The sequence below is a fragment of the Denticeps clupeoides genome, chromosome 19 (assembly GCF_900700375.1).
Source record: "Denticeps clupeoides chromosome 19, fDenClu1.1, whole genome shotgun sequence".
In the NCBI taxonomy this organism is placed as follows: domain Eukaryota; kingdom Metazoa; phylum Chordata; class Actinopteri; order Clupeiformes; family Denticipitidae; genus Denticeps; species Denticeps clupeoides.
In genome coordinates, this window is record NC_041725.1 from 14256282 (window position 1) to 14277544 (window position 21263).

Genomic DNA, 21263 nt, shown 5'->3' on the forward strand with positions numbered 1-21263 from the left:
CATGCATGCCCACAGCCAGCAGAATGAGCAGGGCTGAGACAGAAGTCCATTCGCACACGGCTTAAATGTATACACGCTGTCACACAGCTCTGATATATTGCCTCTTTTCGCGGAAGAAACTGTTTATTAGCGGAAAAACAAGCCCCCACGGCTACACGATCCCTCCGCGAGCGTCGAACAACTTGCCCTCGCCATGCACTACAGTCCCACTGCGGTGCACTGCACTCGCTGTTATTGAAGGCACCTGTTCCTTCCCATTTCCAGCCACTTGACTGGCTCACTCAACTCGGAGCAACTCTTGGCCGGGTCCGCGGTCACACGGCTGCCAGGCTTCGACAGCGGCCCAGACTCCAAATTAACTTGACACCATTTACACCGTTTACAGCCTCTCCAGGTATACATCTTTTGAGCCGCAGTGCGGTGCAGAAAAGTCCAATTTCAAACATCCATATTAAAGTGTCTGATCCGGGTGATGCTCCAGATGGGCATGGTGGGCTCTTACCCCGGTCTGTGTCGTAGAGGAAGACGAAGCGGTTCCAGTCGTAGTGGTCAAGGAGACTCAGCAGTGCCCCGCGGATAGAGGGCCGCAGCTGCAGGACGAACTGGCTCTCGCCCTCGGTGGGGAAGCTGGGCGTGATGAGGGAGATGTGCAGCGCGCTGCAGAACGAGGTGAGCGTGTGCACCGAGCGCTTGTCGTACAGGCCGAAGATGGCGAACACTCCTCGTGAGTACTGGGAACAGACTGCGGAGAGGGACAGGGGAGAGAGAAGACAAGGGTTTATTAGGAACACCAAACTTGTCATCGCAAGTTAAAGGCCTCAGCACGGCAGCTGCCATATGAATTCCATCTTCTATGGTACTCTGGGCCCTAAACCATGAAAAAAATTCCCATTGCATTTGTGGCTTGATGAAGTGGTGGAAGGCATCTATGTATCTAAGCCTGTAAGTATTCACATTTTGGCTCTATTTTCTGTCACTAACTGTCACTAAGCACAGCGCTAGATGCTAAAGATTTCTATAAATATACAATTATAAACAGGCACCAACTTTATAGTCACTATATCTTTCTTTTTATTAACAGTGCCCGAAAAACAGAAGGTGGAGTGCAGGAAGGCCACCAGTTCACGAGTGCAGTCCCTTTTATCTCTGCATTCTTAAAAAATGGTTAAGTGGCATCCTCTTCCTGGAGCGCCATAAAAAAAAAAAAAAAAAAAAAAATCAATGCACTCATTTATTACATCACCCAGAACCACAATTAGGCGAACCTGAAAATGGAGTGGGAGGAATGAAGAAAGAAGGTCTCATTAAACGTACACAGGCACAACAAGAGCTCTTGCTTTATTCTTGTCGGCCATATTGACTCAACATGAACGCTTTGTCTAATTAGATGCACTGACAGGCTTTTTTTTTTGGTGGGGGAAGGGCTGCCTGCAGGCTATACTAAAGTTTCTGAAGCTCGGGAACATTGCCCTTGTGCTTTCTTACAAGCGCTACATAAATCAGCTACAGAAAAAAAAATCCCCCGTCCCCACATTTTCTGCTGCCTTCCTGCATATTCGAGATTTTTTCGTGTGATATTCGTGGGAAGAAGCTAAAAAGGGAAGTTTTTTTTTTTTTTTTTTTCAAAATGCTTTCTGCTCATGCTTTTATCTCTGCCTTTCTGAGCTCGGTAAACACATTCGGAAATGAGTTGCCTGCCTGCTCCCATGCAAGCGGAGAGCTGGCTTTGTTGTTGTTTCGTAACCGCTGTCCCCTTCGAGGAATGACAAAAGTTTCTGCGCCCAACTGAGCCTCATCACAAAAAAAAAAGCTCGGAGAAAGGGACCTTTTGCTGAGCCGGAGATCAAACACATTTCGTTTGCGTATTCTATTCATTTGTTCCGCCTCTAACGTTAAAAAAGCCAAGCCCCCCCCCCCTTCCCATCCTGCCTCACCAAGAACCTTCTACTGCTGCAGAAGTGGTGATGCGTTGGTGAGGACATCTGGAGGAGTTTATACAGAGCTTTGCACCTTCAACATGCCTGCTATTCATCAGTCCATGAAGCCTATACGAAGGACCTCGGCTGACGTTTAATAACGCAAATTATTTTACTGTCTCCAGCTATGTGGTCTCCATGGTCTCACTCTCTCTCTCGCTTCTTTACCTGCCCTCTCTAAATCTCTCACACCTCACTCCCATGTCTCATTGGGGAAAAGGTACAGTTTCATTACCCACAATATGCTCCAGTCTAGTAAACAATGCAGCGAGGCAGCCTTGCGCTCAGCAATTAAAGAAAGGCTGGGGGCTGAACCGTGAAAGCAGGGCCTGCATATCGACTCGCCCCACCTTTCAGAGACGCAACCTCTTTAGGAGACTCAGGCTCTGTTGCACACACACACAGTCTCACACACACACTTCAGCCTGACGCCAGAGACACTGATGAAAGTTTATCTCTCTAGTGACTTCAATTTAACCGAGCCAACCTTTGAACAACACATCAATTTAGAGCAAATAGAGTCAGCCATCTTCTTGTGGCTCTCACCCCTCACCCTTGGCGTGAAATAGTTGCACAGAGCAGACTAGTGACAAATGAGTCTTATAATATTTCCACTAAAGTGTAATCTTGACGTCAAAGCGAACGGAGATACAGACGTTTGGACATTACAGACCCATGGAGTCATGCTACAGCGTACAATCGTACAACGTACAAGTTGTTTTAAGCCTAATGTTTGAGGGGTTAAAATGCCAGAGTGGATTTAAGATAAAATGTCTGTGGAGCCTTTTTTCATTAAACATTAATGGGCTGTAAAAAATGCAGTGGTGCGTAATTGTGGCTGTAAAATGTCCCGATGCATTGGCCGTTTGCATTCTTTCATTTTTTTTATTTACGGCAAAAAGGTGACATTCACAATTACGTTTCACGCATTTGAGTCAGTCTCTCTTCTTGCTTCATCGTGATGTAATGAAGTGTCTATTGCTTTCTGTAATACCATCCCTATATACAAAACAGAAGTAAAATGGACTTAATTTTTACTTCACTTATTTGTTCAAAGTAAATGGCCTGTTTGGTGAAGGAGGTTGCAGACTGGGGAGTCGGGGAGATCACACAGCGGGGGCTATGGACTCGCGGCGGCGTACGTGTTTTTAAAGTAAACAGGAAATAACAGACTTATTTCCTCACCGCTGTGGAAGAAGCGCCAAGCTGAGCTCAAGACCGGCAACATGAATGGAAGGCGAGGAGCCCAGAATCTGCCATTCAGATGCTGTGCCTGTCCAGCTGATGAGAAAAATACACTTCTGCCGGGGAGACAAACGGAGCCGTTTGTGGGCAAGTCGCGTAGACGCCTCTTCTTCTTCCCTCTGAAAAAGAACTAGGCTGCTTCCGCTTGCGCCTTTTATCTCTCTTCGCTGTGTATCTTTTTCAGCATTTCATAGTGTCTCTCCATTGTAGCTCTACTTGCTTGCTTTGTTTGCTCAGAGAATGACCCCGCTCTCCTGAACCTCCTGTCTGCTTCTTTTATGGGCTGCTCCTCTGGCTCTCATTCACTGGGTTACATCTCTTTCATGCTGCCAGGGCGCACATCCCACTGTGTGAAACGGGGGGAAAATGCTTCCAGGCTGTGGCATCTGGAGTCCCAGGCAGCGCATCCCCTTCCAGCAGGGCCTTGACAGATTCAAAGGCTGAATCCAAGTGAACTTGTGACCTTTCCTTGACCCTGTGGGATCTTGCTGGGCCCCAAATGTAGACCAAGTGAAAGGGGATTAGGGGTTCTTCTCATGTTCACATTGTGGGTTCACGCTATAGTTCTGCGGCCAAAACCATGTCTACAGCAAGGCTAGAGGGCAGAAAAAAATATCAAAGCAAACCGGGAGTGCTTTGTGGTCACAGGTTAAACCGTTAAAGCAAACCAAAACTGAGGCCACCTCCCAGGTTGGTCTCATATTTCACTTAGTTTTAGAGGCGTCAAAGTTCATCTAGACAAAAAACTGCGTACTAATTGGGCTGAAAGTGTGAAAACCCCCTGCTCAGGTCACATCAACCTCATTTACCGTATGTGAGGACCCAGTTCAAAGGATTTGGTGACCAGTCTTTGACTCGATCAAATTAATTCTAACAAAAATGACCAGCAGAATCCAACATTTACTCACTCAGGCATGATTTGACAATATTCTAAAACTGGCCTCTCATCATGCTCTTCCTCTGTTCGATTTCATCTCCACCTCTCCGCATCTCATCCATTTTCTCCTAGCCTCCCTTTTTTCAAAAGAATGCTTGCCTTTCATAGCCTGCTATCATGACTGTAGGGCCCTTGACTGTGACCAAAATGGCTGCAAATGCAACCAGAGGTGATAAGTACTGTTCATTTACATTTATATTTATGGCATTTGGCAGACGGCCTTATCCAGAGCAACTTACATCGTGCTTTCATGTTACCATCAATGTTACCATCAAACCATGAATACAATCATTTTATTCACTAGGGGCCAAGACAGAGAAGAGTCTAGATGAGTGCCTTTCTCGAATCCTCAATGGTAGAGGGACCAGGCGAGCAGAACTGGAGGGTCGGCGAGTGCGAGGTGTAGTGCGAGGAATTATACAGACTGTGAGGTAGGATGGTGCTACCCAATGTTTGGCTTCCAGTATTTTGCATCAGCATCAGTATTTTGAATCTGCTGCGGGCAGCTACTGGGAGCCAGTGGAGGGAGTCTATCAGTATAGACCTGCTATAGTAATCCAGTCACGAGATTACAAGGGACTGATCAAGTATCTGGGTGGCCTGTGTTGATAGATAAGGTCCATAGATATTGTAGAGAAGGAATCTACCTGAGCAGGAAGGGTTGGTGATATAAGTCGAGAAGGAGAGTTGGTTGGTTCTCAAAAACAGCCAGGAGGGCTGTCTCTGTAGAATGACCTGCTCTGAAGCCAGACTGGTTGGGATCTAGGAGGTAGTTCTGAGACAGATGAAGTGATAGCTGATTTTAGGCACAGCGCTCAAGGACTTTAGAAAGAAATGAGAGAAGAGACACTGGTCTGTAGTTGTTGATGTCTGCAGAATCATGACTGTGTTCAAAGAAATGTGTTAGATCAAAATAAGTGTTACGTTAGCAAAATGCCACTTGGTACACTAACAAGCTATTCACTTCGTAGTCTCATAAGCAATTAAAAGAAAGAAAATGTCTGTACCATCCTACCACCCTGACAGGATGCACCCCTGTCAAATCCGATGACACTGATCCAGAGCATTCGAACACAGGCGGGTGAGAGCGGATGCTACAGCGATGGAGAGGAGGGGGGGCATTATGTTCTCTTCATGGGGTAATTTAAGAGCCTCATGCACACACATAAATCATTTGAATCGCACAAAACAGACCAAATCGAGGGAAATGTTAGTGTGTGATGTAGTCGGTATATCGCCCATGAGCAAGTTCAGTGGAAGGAGGCAGATCTTCCGTCCAGATTTGATCTCCTGCGCCGACATCACAAACGTTAAAGAGAGATTTCACAGTCCAGTGCAGCTGCAGACAGTGGCCACGCGCACATGACTCCGTCCCTATTGACTGGCGATAGCGCTCCAGCGCTGTCTATTTATAGCAGTGTCAGCGGTGGCGTGTGTCTGGCCACGAAATCCGCAGTCTGGGCTGAGGCAGAGGGGTGGCGGTTATTGTCACTGTCCAGTCAAGGATGAAGACTGGGTGGAGGAGGGTAGGACATCATGAATCACAGGGCAGACTCAGATGTTGCCCAGCTCTCGGTGGACTCAAATCAGAACCCCTTCTTTTTTAATTATCCGTGCTCATGGAAGGATTTTATAGATGGCTACCCTTGCTGCAGTCTTTAAATGTATTCAATCAATTCTAATATGTGAATGTTTTTTTATATATAGTTCAGGCATATAATAATCAAAGCCTCTCATAGTGATCAAAAAACCATCTTCACCAGAGATAGTAAGAAGCCTTGAGATTAACATAGACAGAAGAAAACTGGTCTGCACTGCACTGAAAAAAGTAAATCGTAGCTGTTTATTTTTTCTCATTACAGTCGTTAAAATACTATTAGTTTGTGCTTTTAAACTAAGCTGTCAAATTTATTCTTATGAGTAAATCTTTTTTTTTATTTTTATTACTACAGTGCTGCTGACAGCAGGTTTGTTTAGTTGATTCACATTACGGCAATGCGAAAAATATTAAGTGTGACAGATTAGTTGAGACGGTGTGGTTAGCAACTGAGTGGGACATTTTACATTTTATATTTATACAGGCGTGGTTCATTCAGACGTGCATTCAGGGTGTTCACCAATGAGAATGAAGTGTTGATTGGTCAAACAATGTCGAGATGACTGCAACAGAGGTTGTGTTTGCGACATCCACTGGCTCCCTTCTCCCTTCTACACGTGGTGTTACAAGCACGGAAGACTTCAGGAAATGTAGGAGACAGAAGAAGGGGCCAAGTGGCATATTGAGGGGAGGGGGGTGTCAGTCCTCCAGAAAAAGGAAAAGGGTGCGTGAGACCTTTCACTCATCACCATCAGCTCATCACATCCTTTTTGGGGCTCATAAATAATTACACAGCCACAAATAGTACTGGCTGTGTAGTTTCCTTCTCCTCTCCAAGATATACTCGATGCAAGATTAATGAATACTGTCTATGCATTACGTTGCAGTGGAACGAAATTGGGCTCTATGTACCAAGAAAATAAATTCTATGAAATAAATGGGTGCTTGATTAATACCATAAATGAGACAAAGCCATAAGCCTTCATCATCAACATCAACAAAGAAAATGCAACAAATATTGCATTTATGAAGGTGACACATGTGTCGGCTCAAGATGATCCCATGACAACTTGACCATCCATTCAGGGCCAGAATATGTTCTACAAACTGAAACGCAGACTGCGTTGGCCATCAGAACAGAGAGTGAGACTGTGTAGGTGTCTCACTGCTGGCACCACCATGAAACACACTGCAAAGATGCAGGATGTGCCACCCTAAAATGAAATCTTTGTCATCGCAAGGTGCTGGAGGCATTTTTTTTTTTTAGTACAGAGTTACATGTAGATCCTCTCATGTTCACTGGAGTCCCAACAAGTCTTGGCCCAGTTTCCACAACTTAGAACGCAGTTAAAAACACGAACCTCGAAACGCGAAGCTGACAGGAACTGCCTCTCTAATCTCCGATATCGCTTTATTCTTTTACACTGTTCCCTTCTGTCATGATCTCTGTCTCTCCTTCCCTTCATCACTGACTCAAACGCAAATCTGAGAAAACACACGCACACATCCCTAACTTCACACCACGTCTGGAAATCTCTGAGCACAACATGCTCTGCTTTGGAAGGTGTGAGGAATCCCTCGTCCTCATGCTTTTGAAAGTTTTTTTTTCTTTTGTTTTGCAGGCAGAAGAACTAGTGCAGGCCATGTGGTCACTGCTATATTTAAACAAGTGTAACAGTTAGGATATGTGGAATAGCGTGTGTGATCTATAACTGTCATGAGCCGGTCCGGATCCTGGAGCCGGAGTTACCCCTTGAGGACCGGATATCTGAAATCACAACGCATTCTTTATTAGAATTATTCAGTAGTTTTCAAAAGTAACATATTTTGTGCAGTTTATTTCTTAAAATGCAACGAGTACTGACTCTCTACACCTTGAGATGTATAAAATTGTATAAGATAAGGACTAAATGTAAATTAGCAATTAAATAAATTAAATTCCTATTTCCATAGTAGCTACTTTTTATTAATGCTGTATAAATATCTGGAATAAATATCTGGAATAGGTGTCATGGCCGAGTTGGTGGGTTAAGTTTGGGTTTTTGAGCACTTTGTTGGCTAGAACACTTGCATTGTTACCTTTTTCTTTCTTCTTCGTGTGAATAAATACTGGATGAGATCTCAGTGTTAGGAAACAATGAGTCACACTTTTATTGTGTTACATTCAGAGAACAGGCCGTGCTGACTATTTAGGTCATGCATAGATAAAAGAGTGCTACTCTCCACACTGTCATAGCATCATCAAGCACCAGGCAGGATTCATGGAAAGAGTGTGAGTGCAGAGCAGAGTGGCTGCATAGTCCATGCATTGCTTACGAATATCCAGGATATATAGGATCTTGGCAGACAGATGCAGATCCCTTCTATACACATATACACAAGGAGGCTAAATAGAAATTGCTCGCAAGAGAGTCGTGCTACAAAATGTGTATTGTGTATAAAAATGTAACCTGACTCATATTATGTATATGAAAAAGAGAAAACCCCTACATGAAGATGCAAATGGCTGCTTCAGAAGACTGTTGTTCAGGTGTGCAGAGCAGAGAGTAGAAGTCCGGTGCAGTGAACAAACACAGTAACATCTTACACAGAATTCATAGCATTCCCTGTCACTCCCTGTCTGAGCCTCCTTCTCACACTTAATATGCATTATCAATCAAATCCATAAATCACAACTTGTCACAATGCATTTATTGCAAAATGTTTTATTCATTAGTTACATTTGCTTTAATAGATTGACAGCACCTGTTTTCATTATATGTTTTGGGTTAATATGAATAATTTTGGCTTGGTAGTCGGGTTATTTTTGAGATTTGTTGAAAAATCAAATGCATTTACTTTTCACATATGCATGGTATAACATCGTGCACAACAGTCGTTGAAGTAAAGACATGAATCTTTTTTTTTATGACTGCTGTATTCCCGCATGGCTATAAAGGGCCGTTCTCTTTCTCTGCCTCGCGTTACTAAATTAAATATTCCAGGAAAACCATTTGCTGTGCCCGGCCCTCATTGATCAGCGACCACCCGGATAAACGTTGTTAGTTAAGAACGTTTGAGTTACGCCAGCTGTAAAAAGTTAACAGCACACACCAGGGCCATTAAATTTAAACCCAGGCTCCTTTTTATTAGGAATGATGAGCCTGTCCTCTTCAGGAATGGAATCCTAATGAGCGTCTGGCAACATGAGGAGGTGCAACAAAACATGCTGACGAGGGCGCGGCAGGCCCGGCTGCCATCTATGCATCTATTGAGCATCAAGGAGAGATTTATATTGAACCATGAGCCAATAGGAACATATCATCTTTCGCATGCTAATTAATTAAACCGCCAGATAAATATGGTGGATGTTTCGGCAGAAAGTGAAAATTCACTCACGGAAGAGGTGCCGTTTCGGCACATCCCAGATGAAATTCTTCACAGCCGAGCCTACGTCACCCTCTCTCTCTCTCTTTTGAGGCCTCCTGACCCTCTCTTCAGCGTTAATTGTGCCCTATCCCTGCTTTCATCCGTTCCCATCCAGTGAACCTCTTCAGCCACCAGCGCACTTAACCAGCCACAGAAGACCCTTCCAGCAGGCGGAGGAGAGGAAACAGGTGATTAGCACTTAGACTGGCACTTGAGGCGGACCAGCGATAATGTTTTCTTCGTGTGTTTATGACTTCCTGATATCGAAAAGGACTTTTTTTTTTCTGAGCCATCAGGCTAAAAGAGAACAATCACACAGAACTAAAGTGCTCTGATTCGCTGTCCCTGTTAGCGCAATAAAATTCTCGGAACAAAACGTGGGGGCGGACGTACTTTTTGCCCTCCAGAAAAGACAGCCAAATGACACATAACCATCTCTTGCTTTTTTATGGCGCAAACAGAGCGAGTCTCAATGCCCATCAATTGGTGAGGCGTCCTTTTGGGATAAGCAGTGCTGTCGGGTCACATCATTGTTGACTGCCTACCTGACCTCAGAGTTCTCTTCTGCCCTTCAGTGGGTTGTCTAAGGCCTGTTCTGCGCCATTAGCACTGGCTGCGGGCAGACAGTCTTTTAGCTTGCATTTGAGAATTAAAAACAAGCTTGTAAATGAATGCACTTGGCTTGGATCAAGACAGGAGTATCTGCTCCAATTGTCTAACTTTACATTCCTAGCGTACGAGGGGCAACTGGCAATCATGTGCGGTTATGGCTGGAATTAAAAACAGCCTCGCACTCTGTGCTAAAAATGGGCTCATTTCTCTGACCCTAGACAGGCCAGAGAGCAAGACATCTGTGTGTCAGCAGGAAAAACTGTTCCCCTCACATCTGCAAAGCACAGGCCCAAGGACCAGAGCCAGGACAGCGGCACCCTGGGGCGACACACACACACACACACACACACACACACACACCGCGCACAGGCTCACGTGTTAGCAGGGGGTTATTTTGCTGAACGGCAGCCAAACAATGATAAAACAATGAGGGACCCCCATTGATCTCTTGATCTCCTCATTACTCTGCAGCTTCTGCATGTGCAGCAGTTCTGCATGAATATACGCAAAACTAAAGACTAACTATAACATCCTGATCACAGAATAATGTGAAAAGTTTGTTGTTTATCATGCATGACGAGATGAATATAAGACGTTTCTATTAAAATAGTTTCAGAACGTGAAAATAACAAACATTTATGTCCACAAAACTCTTCATGTCAATGAAAGAATGGTTTTGCAGAGAGATGTCTGTCTGTATTCTAAACTGAATAATTAGAATAAAAAAGCTATTTACATTCACATTGTTTTGGGTAGTTGATAATATCACTAATTTGTCTTTTTTCTCATTTCTCATTTTCTGAATGTAGTTTTTCACTTAATTATAAAACATTATTGACCTCAAGTAAAAAAACACTTCTTTTTATACCCATATACATTTTTATACCAGACACGTGAATAAAATCCATTACTTATAGAGGTCAGGGTCCCGGGGTAGCTGGACCCTTTCCCAGCTATCATCAGGTGTGTGGCAGGAACAAGTTACCCACACGTCACACTCATTCACCCATGGAAACAAATTATTGTCTACAAATTGCTTAACGTGTCCAAGGACTGCAGGAGGGAGCCACACACAAACCCTCCTCCAAAATCTCCGCACGTGGAGGCGGCAGTTGTCACCATGCCACCCATAATAGCTTCCAGTGAAAACTGTACAAGGTGACAAAGGCAGGAGAGGCCCACATACAAAGGATACAAGCTTGAGGCTGACAACAGGGCTCTGTGACTGTATTTTCTTCAACGTGTTTCTTTCTCTGCTCGTTGGCTCCAGTAAATCTCTACTTAACCGATGATAAACATAGAGAATGAAGTTGCTCCCTGTCACAGCAGAATATAAAATATAAAAGTCTTGCGTCCCGCCACCTCCCACTGTGCAATCAGACTGGCTCAGACCCTGTCACCTCTGCCAGATGCGAATGCCAAGGAAGGGAGACTCTGATTCAGCCACTGACTCATTCTGTAACAGCCAGGGAAATATTTTAAAATAAAATAAAAAAATAAACGGAGTGATGATTAGCCCCAGGAATTAATACATAGTAATTACATGTAAATAAAGACCTGGGACTAAAACTGGTTTAAATAACAAAAAAAAAAAAAAATTGAAAAACAGAAAACTTAATAAAATAAGACGTTGTTCCAGAGTGAGAAATTATAATCAAATGGAGATAACGAGCAAATAATGTTTCAATTAAGTTTTCAAATCTGAATTAGTATAATTAAAAGGCAACTGACAAAAAAAAAAAAAAGCAGGAAATGATTTGTCAACACCTCACAGTGATTGGGGGTCATTACATCTCCCTGAAACTGTCTAAATATTTAGTCAATTAAAAACTCAAATGATTAAAAACACAAACACGGAACTATTGGAACTATTGCTGTAAATGTAAAAGTAAAACTTTTGCCAGGTCGATTGTGTGGACAACCAGACAGCCTGATGCACTGTGGCACATGCCTAGCAGGAGCAGCCGAAGGAAGAAGTCTAGACACTGGAAAAAGTTCCCTGTTAAAAATGTGTATAATGTTTATAATGCTGATGCAATATTTTTGCTCCTTTCCAAAACTTTCAATGCTAGATATGCTTTAGATATGCCAACACTGCATCCCTGTTTGGCTCAGGCTACACTATATAGGTAATTATTTTTTTGAAATAGTTGAAACTGAATGTAAAAATTTTATTTAAGTTTCTATTCTGATCCTATTAAATTGGAACAATATATGGTCTGTGACAAATACATGGGATGGATGTCTAGGAGTGTTATGGTTTTGAGACACACAGCACATAGGTCATCATTCCCACCCATAAACAGGGACACAGCGTGGTTTCTTCTTAGTCTAACTTCTACATCATGCAAATAGTCTATCCACAGCAAGCTACTTTTGCAAAGTAGACTCCTTGGCGACTGAAAGCCTAATGAGAAGGAAGCAGAGGAGGGGTAGAATTCAATCAGGCAATTTTGCTACTAAATGCAATCAGATTTCAATGACATTTGGCAGTAAAATTGTCCGACGGAATTCCGCCAAGTTTTATTTGTGTGTGCGTTTGTGTGTGTGAGTGTGAAACATTGAGCAATGCACTTCAGGAACTGGACCGAATGATGCTGACTCATCTCGGCATCCGGGTCGGGGCGACACAGAGGCACTTCATCCTTTTATCTTTATGACCTAATGTGGAAACCAAACACCCCACTGTGCCGTCAATGTGATCAATCGGGATCAATGAGCAGAAGTTCTCGCTCGTGGTATTTGTAAACTAATCCTCCGGTCAACTATTCACTCGGGTTTTCACTACCCTGGCGTGGGAGGGTGTCAGCTGCAACAAAAAACCCTCCTTAGGCATCGAGATAGAAAATAAAGCAGATGTCAGCGCAGTTTCCTTCAAGAAAGAGAATCAAATATTTTCTATAAATGAGAGGTTGGCGAGGCGGGGTCTAACAAAACGTATGATCGAGGTTTAAACATGATTAATGTGAGAGTTTAGTGCCGGGGGCCTGGGCTGCATGCTGTTTCACTGTTCTGAAGGCATAAAGACAAGAAACACTACTGTAGCATGAAATTTAATAGGACAATGAGGAGGCAGATGCTGAAGCGAAATAATGTGTTTAAAAAGTGATTTTCTCAGGGATCTGGAGAAAAAGGTGATTTGCCAGGAGCTCTTTGAGATTATATCACCATAGTAAACAGTTTGCACCAGCTGTCTGTCTGCGTTGGCTCTGAGCTTGATCACGTCATAATCACAACTTCTGTACAGTGGGAAGATGGGTCTTTGTCGTTCTTCTCTGTTCTACACTTTGTGTGTGTGTTCATGTGCACAAGCCCATGTTGACTCAGACAGGATTCTGGTTGAATGATGCTGACTTGTGTTGACGTCTCGGTTGCTGTGGAAGAAGTTCAGTAAGATGCCGTGTATGTCCATAGGCTCTATGCACACACACACACACACACACACACACACACACACACACAAACAGTCATCTTGTGCGATTTTCTTCATAAGCAGACAGACCCTGTTGTTTGGCAGGCTCCCAGGGCTCCTGCGTTTGTGGGCTTTATGACTAAGCATCCTATGATGGCGCTCGGTGTAGACAGAGTGTGTGTGATGCTCTCTGGGATATTTCTGATGTGTCTGTAGCTTGTAAGCCCTCTTTTAACATCCCTGCGACTCACCATGTATTTTTCACCACTGCTACTGCAGTCAGAGAACTGGAGCTGTCCATGGTGCCGATTCCTAAGATTTTTTTTTACCAGCTCACTGGCTCCAATTTTGAGAACATTGTCTCAAATTGCTTTAAAGTGTGATTCAAATTTCAGACATATTCTTAATGCCAAGCTTTCGTTCCTGATGTGAATATCTATTTCTGGTCATTTGATCTGTCATGGATAAATAATGCTATCTGTCTTGGGCCACTCTAAAGAACATCTAAAAGGTGATTGTCCCTTTAAAATCTGACCCTCATAGAACCTGAATTGACTTTGCTTATCTAAAGTAAAAGAGAAGAGTGTTAATTATTACATCACGGAACAAATTCGGGAAAGGTCTTATGATGTGGATGAGCACAGATTTTTCTGCCACCGTGGCAATGGGGAATTTGTTCTACAGCTTGTGCCGCATAGATCGAGCCTGGACCCTAACAAACTGTTACAAAATGTTATAATCAAAAGTGCCTGTTAACTGTACTGTCCAGTATGTTGTATATAAGACATTACAGGGAAATGTCTTATTCCAAACTGTTTCCTGTACTATTTATTACAAAATGCTGTGCAATTAACATGCAGACACAAACATGCAAAAGCAAACACGACAGCAGACCTTATTGTATGAACGTACAATAGTTAATAATGCCATAAGACTATATTATGAATCCAGACTGCTATTCTTAACCTCTGTTCCATATATTTGCTGCAATATAATTACCGAAAATAAAATAGATATGCAGTTGTTAACTAAGTTCTCCATTACGTATTTGGAAAACTGATTCACAATACCCAATATGTTTACTATGTATAATTCTGTCATGATAATGTTTTATTACTACATTGCCCAGTATGCTCACATGCCTGCGGGCTTTCTTTGGGCTGAGCACTTGCTCACTGCATAAATCCCCATTGGCTGCAGACGTGTGCATGTGTCCGGGACTCTCTGACCTCGTTACAGTGTATGAGTGGCGATATTAAAGTGTTAAATCAGCCAGAGATTGATCCGCAGTACACCAGCGATCTGCGGAATAATACCCTCCTCTCATATTCAGTTTAATGAAACATGATTCACTGTGAATTGCCGGCAGTGGGACACACGGGACTGAACTCCACGGAGATGTTAGTGTCTTATATGGACTCCAGCCTCGTCTCTCCTCAGTCAATAAACTTTAATATTGACCTGTCCTACTGTTATACCTCATTGCAAAAAGCACATGGTCAAAACAAGCACAGCATCCGTTTAAACTGGACCCATTTAAAGCATGAATAGAGCAGTAGACAGCAACAGCTTGGAGACACAACAGAAACTTTTCCTGCAGGGGAGGGACAAAATATTCTTAAAAGTGACCTGGCAGACCTTGCTTAGCAAGTGGAGGTGACTTTTTTTTTTTTAACAAGCAAAACGGATGTGTGGATGGGTGATGTTAGTGTGTGCTGGTGCTGAATGGGAGGTTGCTGGGGGGTGTGGGGGATGGGCATGTATTGATGGGGAGGGGGGTTGTCCGAAGCAGCTTCAGTTCCAGCCCTGCTCTTATGTATCATTGGACTCTTTCTGTTCCCAGGCATGTTGCTCATTAGCTGTTGCCCTGGAAACCACGTACACACGTGTCACTGACTGGTTGAGGGTAACCTGGGAAGCTTGTGTGTGTGTGAGTGCGTGTATGCTTTCCTGTCTCCATAGCTCAAGTATCTGTGTGTAGTCCATTTATCATAGTTTGTTAGCATATCGCTCAGCACCCCCAGCTCCATTCATCATTCCCACTGTCTGCTTAATTTTACATAAATAACCACTTTAGTACGATCGAGTCCATCTATCTTCAAATTAAGACATTAAACGGCTAAACTTGTGTTTTTAAGCTGGTGATGTGTGTACCTGTGTCCACTGACAGCCTCTTGTCTACTATACCGAAACACCTTATAAGCATGCAGTTTGTCAGACTGCGAGTCTGATAAGCAGGCGTGTGTGTCACCGTAAGCTTTTTCCTACTTTCACCTCTGCGACCCTGCTCAGTGACCCCTGACCCTGTCACCGAGACTAGTGGTCCTCTGGTCCTCCAAGCCCTGAGATATGGCCTCAATGTCAGATAGAATGTTTCCATTAGTGTTTTTTTTTTTTTTTGTTGCCTTCGGTGCATTTGCAGGGATTCGTTTCCCTGTTCACAAGACAATCCGGTCTGCCCTGATGATTAGATTTTGCTCGGAGCTCCTTTATTAGCCATTTGTTTCATGCACCAAGTCTTTTTTCGTCTCAGATTTGTGTAACTGGCACACTAAATAAACAGCAGTGCTGTAGAACAAATGACAATTTACTTTTTCAAATACATTTCCAAATGCATCAATATAGGTAATATTTCTTAAGACTATATAAACATACTAAAATTGATTGTGTGAATACCATAGAAAACAATCATTTGAAATAAGATACTATACTTATCCACACCAGAGACCTACTGTACGTACACACACACACACACACACACTCATATAGAGCAACTCTGGCCATCACCCAATTAAATTAAAAGTTCACATCTAATAATAGCATCACATCATTATGAGGGAGTTCCCATGAAAAAGATGCAGTGGTGGGTGGGAGGAAAGGTCACACAGAGAGGTCACTCCTTGGGGTGTCCTTTTAGTGATTCATTAAGGTTGAAGAAGCCCCCTGGGGTGTGAGCGTGCATGTGTGTGTGTGTATGTCTGGTGTGCAAGTATCCCCGCCCTTGCTTCATGTGTGTATGTGTGTGTGGGGTGGAAGTGTGTGTTTGGAGTGGGTAAAGGTCACTCTGCTGTGTGCACAGCGAGATGTTGGGAAAGCAGAGGATAAGCTCTCATCAATATTAACCACCCTCCTGGTTTTGAGCAGCACACAATCAACGGGGCCATTAATCTCTGGCCTCAGCGTCGTAGGATGCCTCAGTACAGAGTCTTCAGCATTCACAGGGTGTAGGGACTGCACCAGCAAAACAGACAAATAAAAAGGTGCCACGCGACTGTGAGGTAATCTGCAAGGTTTCCAAATCCAGACTGCGTTTTTGGCCGATGTTCGCATAAGTACAATCTGTACCAGGGGCAATCAGGTGTGTGTTTCAGGTCCGCGTTAAGGATGACACCCCCTGACTGTACAACTTGGAATGAAGATCACAGCATTTCTCATGCTCTCCCATCCTTTCCTGCTATTTCGTCACAGCAAAGCAACGCTGAGTCAAGGTGGCACCAGCATACACCAAAGACCCAATTAATTATTAGCAAAGCAATTATGAATAAATTAACATGGGATGAGTTTGTTCTCTTAAAATTGGTGATTTCTTAAGTTCAGGACCACGGAGAGCTCACCAAAAGGCTCAGGGGAGGAGCATTTACTTCTGAAGGCATCAAAACTGTGTGTTTTCAGAGATGTCGTGGCATTGTTCGTAATTCACCAGGAACACTCAGATGAGAGGAGCCAGTAATGTGAGAGATAGTACCTTTGTAATGAAGCCGGCATTCTGAAAAACATAGCTTTATAATAGATAATGCTGATTTTCTGCCCAATCATATTCTTTCTATTTAAAAGAACGGAACCCAAATTTCCAAGCACCAAAGCCCTATGATGACCTTTACACTGGGGAATGGTATTAGTTCACAGGGCCACATGAGGTAGCAGAGCACAGGGCATCAACAACATCGCCTTTGCCAGGATTGTTTTATGCTCCAGCGTGGACAGGAAGTGACTGTGATTTAAAATGATAACTCTGAGACCTGCTGCAGTCCATGATGAAGTTATCTCCCCACGTAGCTGCTCCAGCTGATGCGGATAGGGATAAAAGAGTGCCTGAGCATTCTGAGGAACATTAACACAGCCTTGGCAGGACACGGAAACTGCGGAGAACATGGAAACCGCAGAGAATAAGAAGGTCTTTTCTGGATTTTGACCATGTGACGTTTTATGTCTACATAGGTGCTGATATCTGCAGGATTTGTCAATCAATCAGTATTTATTAGCAAAGAATTTTCATAATGTACATTAAAGGCTACAGGGCAAAATTATGCAATCTTAAGGTGACATTCAAGAAGGGGCAGCCCTTCCTCCAACCACTAGGAGCATGGGACTGATTGATTCCCCATTGATTGTTCCTCTGAAACCACTGCCACCCGCATCTTCTAATCATCCCAGACCAGCGGCCACTTTCCGGGTATTTTTGGTCTCACCAGAGCAGTGACCCAGCAGAGAGTGCGGTACACTGTACGCCACTGAGTGGTCGGCGGCGGAGCTTCGGTCAGAATATGACCATTGATGAGTGGGGTAGTGGGTAGCTGATTAACTGCGGAGCAGCAGATGGGCTACAGCCCACAACTCTGCACCTTTACGGCGTTGTAAACATGGCCATTAATAACACCGCCCCTCCCTTTTTTCCCGTCCAAATTGATTTATTGTTAGCTCCTAAAACACCTCTAGCATCCGCTTGGGAGGAAGGTCACCGCATGCCTCTGCTAGTGCATGCTGGCCACCTCTTGTCACCCGCAAGTGACTGCAGCAGGTCAGTAGACAGACCAATCCTGTTCCTCAGAGCGGTGGAGAGGAGTACGGGTGGGATTTAACCCCAAACGCCGCTGCAATGCAGGCCCAGTTTTACTGCTTTAGTCTTGTTCTATCAGCAACATGTACCCATAAGGCAATGGGGTTCTTGGAGCCTTGATCCCCGACATATGTTTCTTTACACAGCTCAAATCATCACCAAATCATCTTGATGTTAACGCTTTCCCTGTGATTGAAAGCGAAATTGCTGGCCGCTCCGAGGGCAGGGGGAGCGGCGTCCCTCTCGCTGTGCATCTCACCACAGGAGGGCCGGGGGTTTCACATCGACCTGTCAAAACAGCGAAGGAAAGGAGGCCGGCTCTCCGACAGGGTTCCTAGAAAACCCATCCCATCTGCTTACGCCATTAAGGAAATTACCAAAGCGATTTTCTGTAACTTCAGATGTTACAAACAAGTTGGATCGAATCACCAAACCAAAAAAAAAAAACTACTCAATGTACTGAAACGATGTGCAAATTTCCACAAATAATGGTCAACTTCAAAAACACAACCTTGTCTGCTTTTATCATTTTTCATTCATACAGTCAGGGGGTCAGAAGAGAGAGGGCGCCAGAACTAGTCTGTACCTCTTAACACAATCACAAATGGCGCTAATTATATATGCGTTTCAGCATATTTATACACATAAACACACACACACCTCGTATATATATATATATACACATCCATGACCAGTCAAATAAACCCGCCAGCAAGAATACGTCTGCTGTGCAGTTAAACTGGAGAAGGAGACTCGTTCAGACAAGTAGCCCGGAGCGGAGCTGAAATCCCCTCCGTCACGCCACCCACCGCCTTTATCACACATGCCAAAGAGACAGAGTGGTAATGAAAAGTATCAGCGGCCCGCCAGGGACAGAGGAGCCCAGAGGGAGCAGGGAAAGGTAATGGGGTGGGTAGGGGGAAAAAAAAAAAAAAACCTGACCGGAGAAGTGGGGGGGGGGATCGCTCAGGTCCCGGGCATCAATCTTCTGCAGCCACGAGAATCCAGACCAGTTCCAATATCTGGTATCCAATAACGGCTCCTCCGCGCGGACCTTCGTTATTCCACATCCGCCGCGTTCGCATCATGTCCTACAGACAAGTTGCTTCATCTCGCTGCGCGCCAACAAACAAAAAATCCCTCTCGGATGCAACTTATCAGCGACCCCGCAAGACTGAAGCAGACGCCACAGCACGCAGATTCTTCTCAACCCGGTGGACGTTAACGGCATTTTTTAAATATACCCCAAAGGCGAAAGCACTAAAACAATTCCCGTCCTTTATTCATCTGACGTAAAGAAGGAACCAACGGCAGCCAAAATGCCAGAAGGTCCCTGCAGCTCTAGCGCTAGATACAGATCAATAAGTAAGTGGAGGACCGGCAGCTGCCACTCACAGGCATTGGTGACGGCGAAGCTGTTGGCCGTTTCGATGTTGTCCACGTGCGGCACCAGGTTGAAGGGGGCCTCGGTGGCGTTGGGGCTGGTGTTGTGGAGGAAGATGGCCAGGCGAAAGGCGGTGTACTCCTGATCGGTGTTCCGGATGAAGAGCCCCCCTGCGAGCAGACAGCGAGAAGGGAGGGAATCAGAGTGGGACCCACCAGGGGACAGGAACCATCAAGACGTCTGGGTGACGTCTAATGTGGCACGTGACCACGCGTTTGGAAAACGTGGCAGATGATTGCCTTGGAGGGTAAGATCGAGGTCCGCATCTCTTCACGGTTTTATTTTTATTTTAATGTAGAGATGCGCTGTCCGGCAGAAGTGTGTGCATTGCAGCGATATGCAAATTGCGTGTCAAATGGAAGGGGGGGGGTCTTTTCTTCCTCTTTTCTCTCTCTCTCTCTATTCCAAATTCAACGGAGAATGATTATCGCGTTAACTTTTATCGGGAGTCTTGTCCAAGCAGAGAGAGGAGGAATTTCATCGACCCCCCCCCCCCGCCCCCCCTCCTCCTCCGAGCCCCGGAGCCAGAGCCGCAGCGGCGGAATGGAGGGATGACGGGATGGGAGGATGAATGAATGAACGAATGTCACTTATTCGGCGCGCGTGCACGTGAGCCCGACTGATGGTGTGTGTGTGTGTGTGTGTGTGTGTGTGTGTGCGTGTACTGTGCGTTTGGGGGGTTTTCATGCAGCGCCGGGCTGCAGATATTGGGGAAAGGGGGGAAACTTTGACGCCGCCGCCGCTGCTGCAGTGAAGTGAGCGACGCCGAAACGGGACGGGGCGACACGCGCGACCCCCGGACGCGCGCTCTACGGCACAATTACTAGCAAATACGTACACGGACGTAATAAAATTATACATATATATATATATAAAACTAGTGTTCACTCACCAATCTGAACGCTGCTCGGAAAAGCCCCCATCGCCATCCCCCAGAAGCCAGTAAACGCCAAGATCAGCGGCGCACCAGTAATCCTCATCTTCACGGCGTTAAAAGATTTCCGGAGACATTGATGGTGGCGACGCGCGGCGACGGAGACGGAGTCGGAAGAGAGAGGGATGAAAAAGGGCTCTCTGTTAAAAAACCAAAAGAAAAAAAAAACCCGACAGGGTGAGTTTTAACAATCCATGGCCGCCGCGTCTCTCCCCGCAGTATCCACGGCCGCCGGAGGAAGGGTCTGTCCGGCTCGCTAAACGGCACGGCGCGTAAGACGGGAGGGAGGGAGGGATGGAGGGAGCGAGAGAGGGAGAGAGAGAGAGAGAGAGAGAGAGAGAGAGAGATTCGCCAGCGGTTAGGAGCGACTAGTGGCTGCATGGGGAGATTACACATGCGCGTCTCTCTCTCTCTCACTCACACACACAAGTTGGTGTTCCTATTTATGTGAGGACCCTTCATGTACATGTTATATTGATTGTGCGCGTTGTGATTGTAATAAAATCCTTCATCTGACTCTCTGTCACCCTACATGACCCCTCCAAATCATTTTTATTTGTATTGTTTCTGCATTTTATCGGTTTGGGGTCTCTCTCTCTCTCTCTCTCTCTTTCTCCATCCCCCTCCGAATCGCGGTTTTTGTCGTACATCACACGGCATCATTGATAAAGAAAAAAGGAGCCCAATCAGCGTGGGGCGACACGACAGATGACGACAGGCTCGGACTTTTCCCGGTGGCGCACCGTGAGAAAACACGCCGCGCTTTACAAGTTACTCTCATAAAATAAAAGAGAGATCGCCATTGGCGTACATCTGCTGGGGTTCCTTTTTTATTCCATGCCTATGCGGTTAAAAAGTAAT

General features: G+C 44.8%; 1 protein-coding gene across 5 annotated transcripts in view; it reads right to left on the bottom strand.

Moving 5' to 3' along the window:
* The window catches only part of gria4a (glutamate receptor, ionotropic, AMPA 4a), a 52557-nt gene extending 31890 nt beyond the window's left edge, over positions 1 to 20667 (bottom strand). For all 5 annotated transcript variants that reach the window (XM_028962612.1, XM_028962611.1, XM_028962614.1 and 2 more), the window contains exons 1-3: positions 20361 to 20667; positions 19420 to 19578; positions 503 to 742 (exon numbers count right to left, since the gene is read on the bottom strand). In XM_028962612.1, the coding sequence (XP_028818445.1) occupies positions 503 to 742; positions 19420 to 19578; positions 20361 to 20448 (487 nt within the window). In that variant the 5' untranslated portion in view covers positions 20449 to 20667. The remainder of the gene's footprint in view (positions 1 to 502; positions 743 to 19419; positions 19579 to 20360) is intronic.
* Between the last annotated feature and the right edge of the window lie 596 nt (positions 20668 to 21263).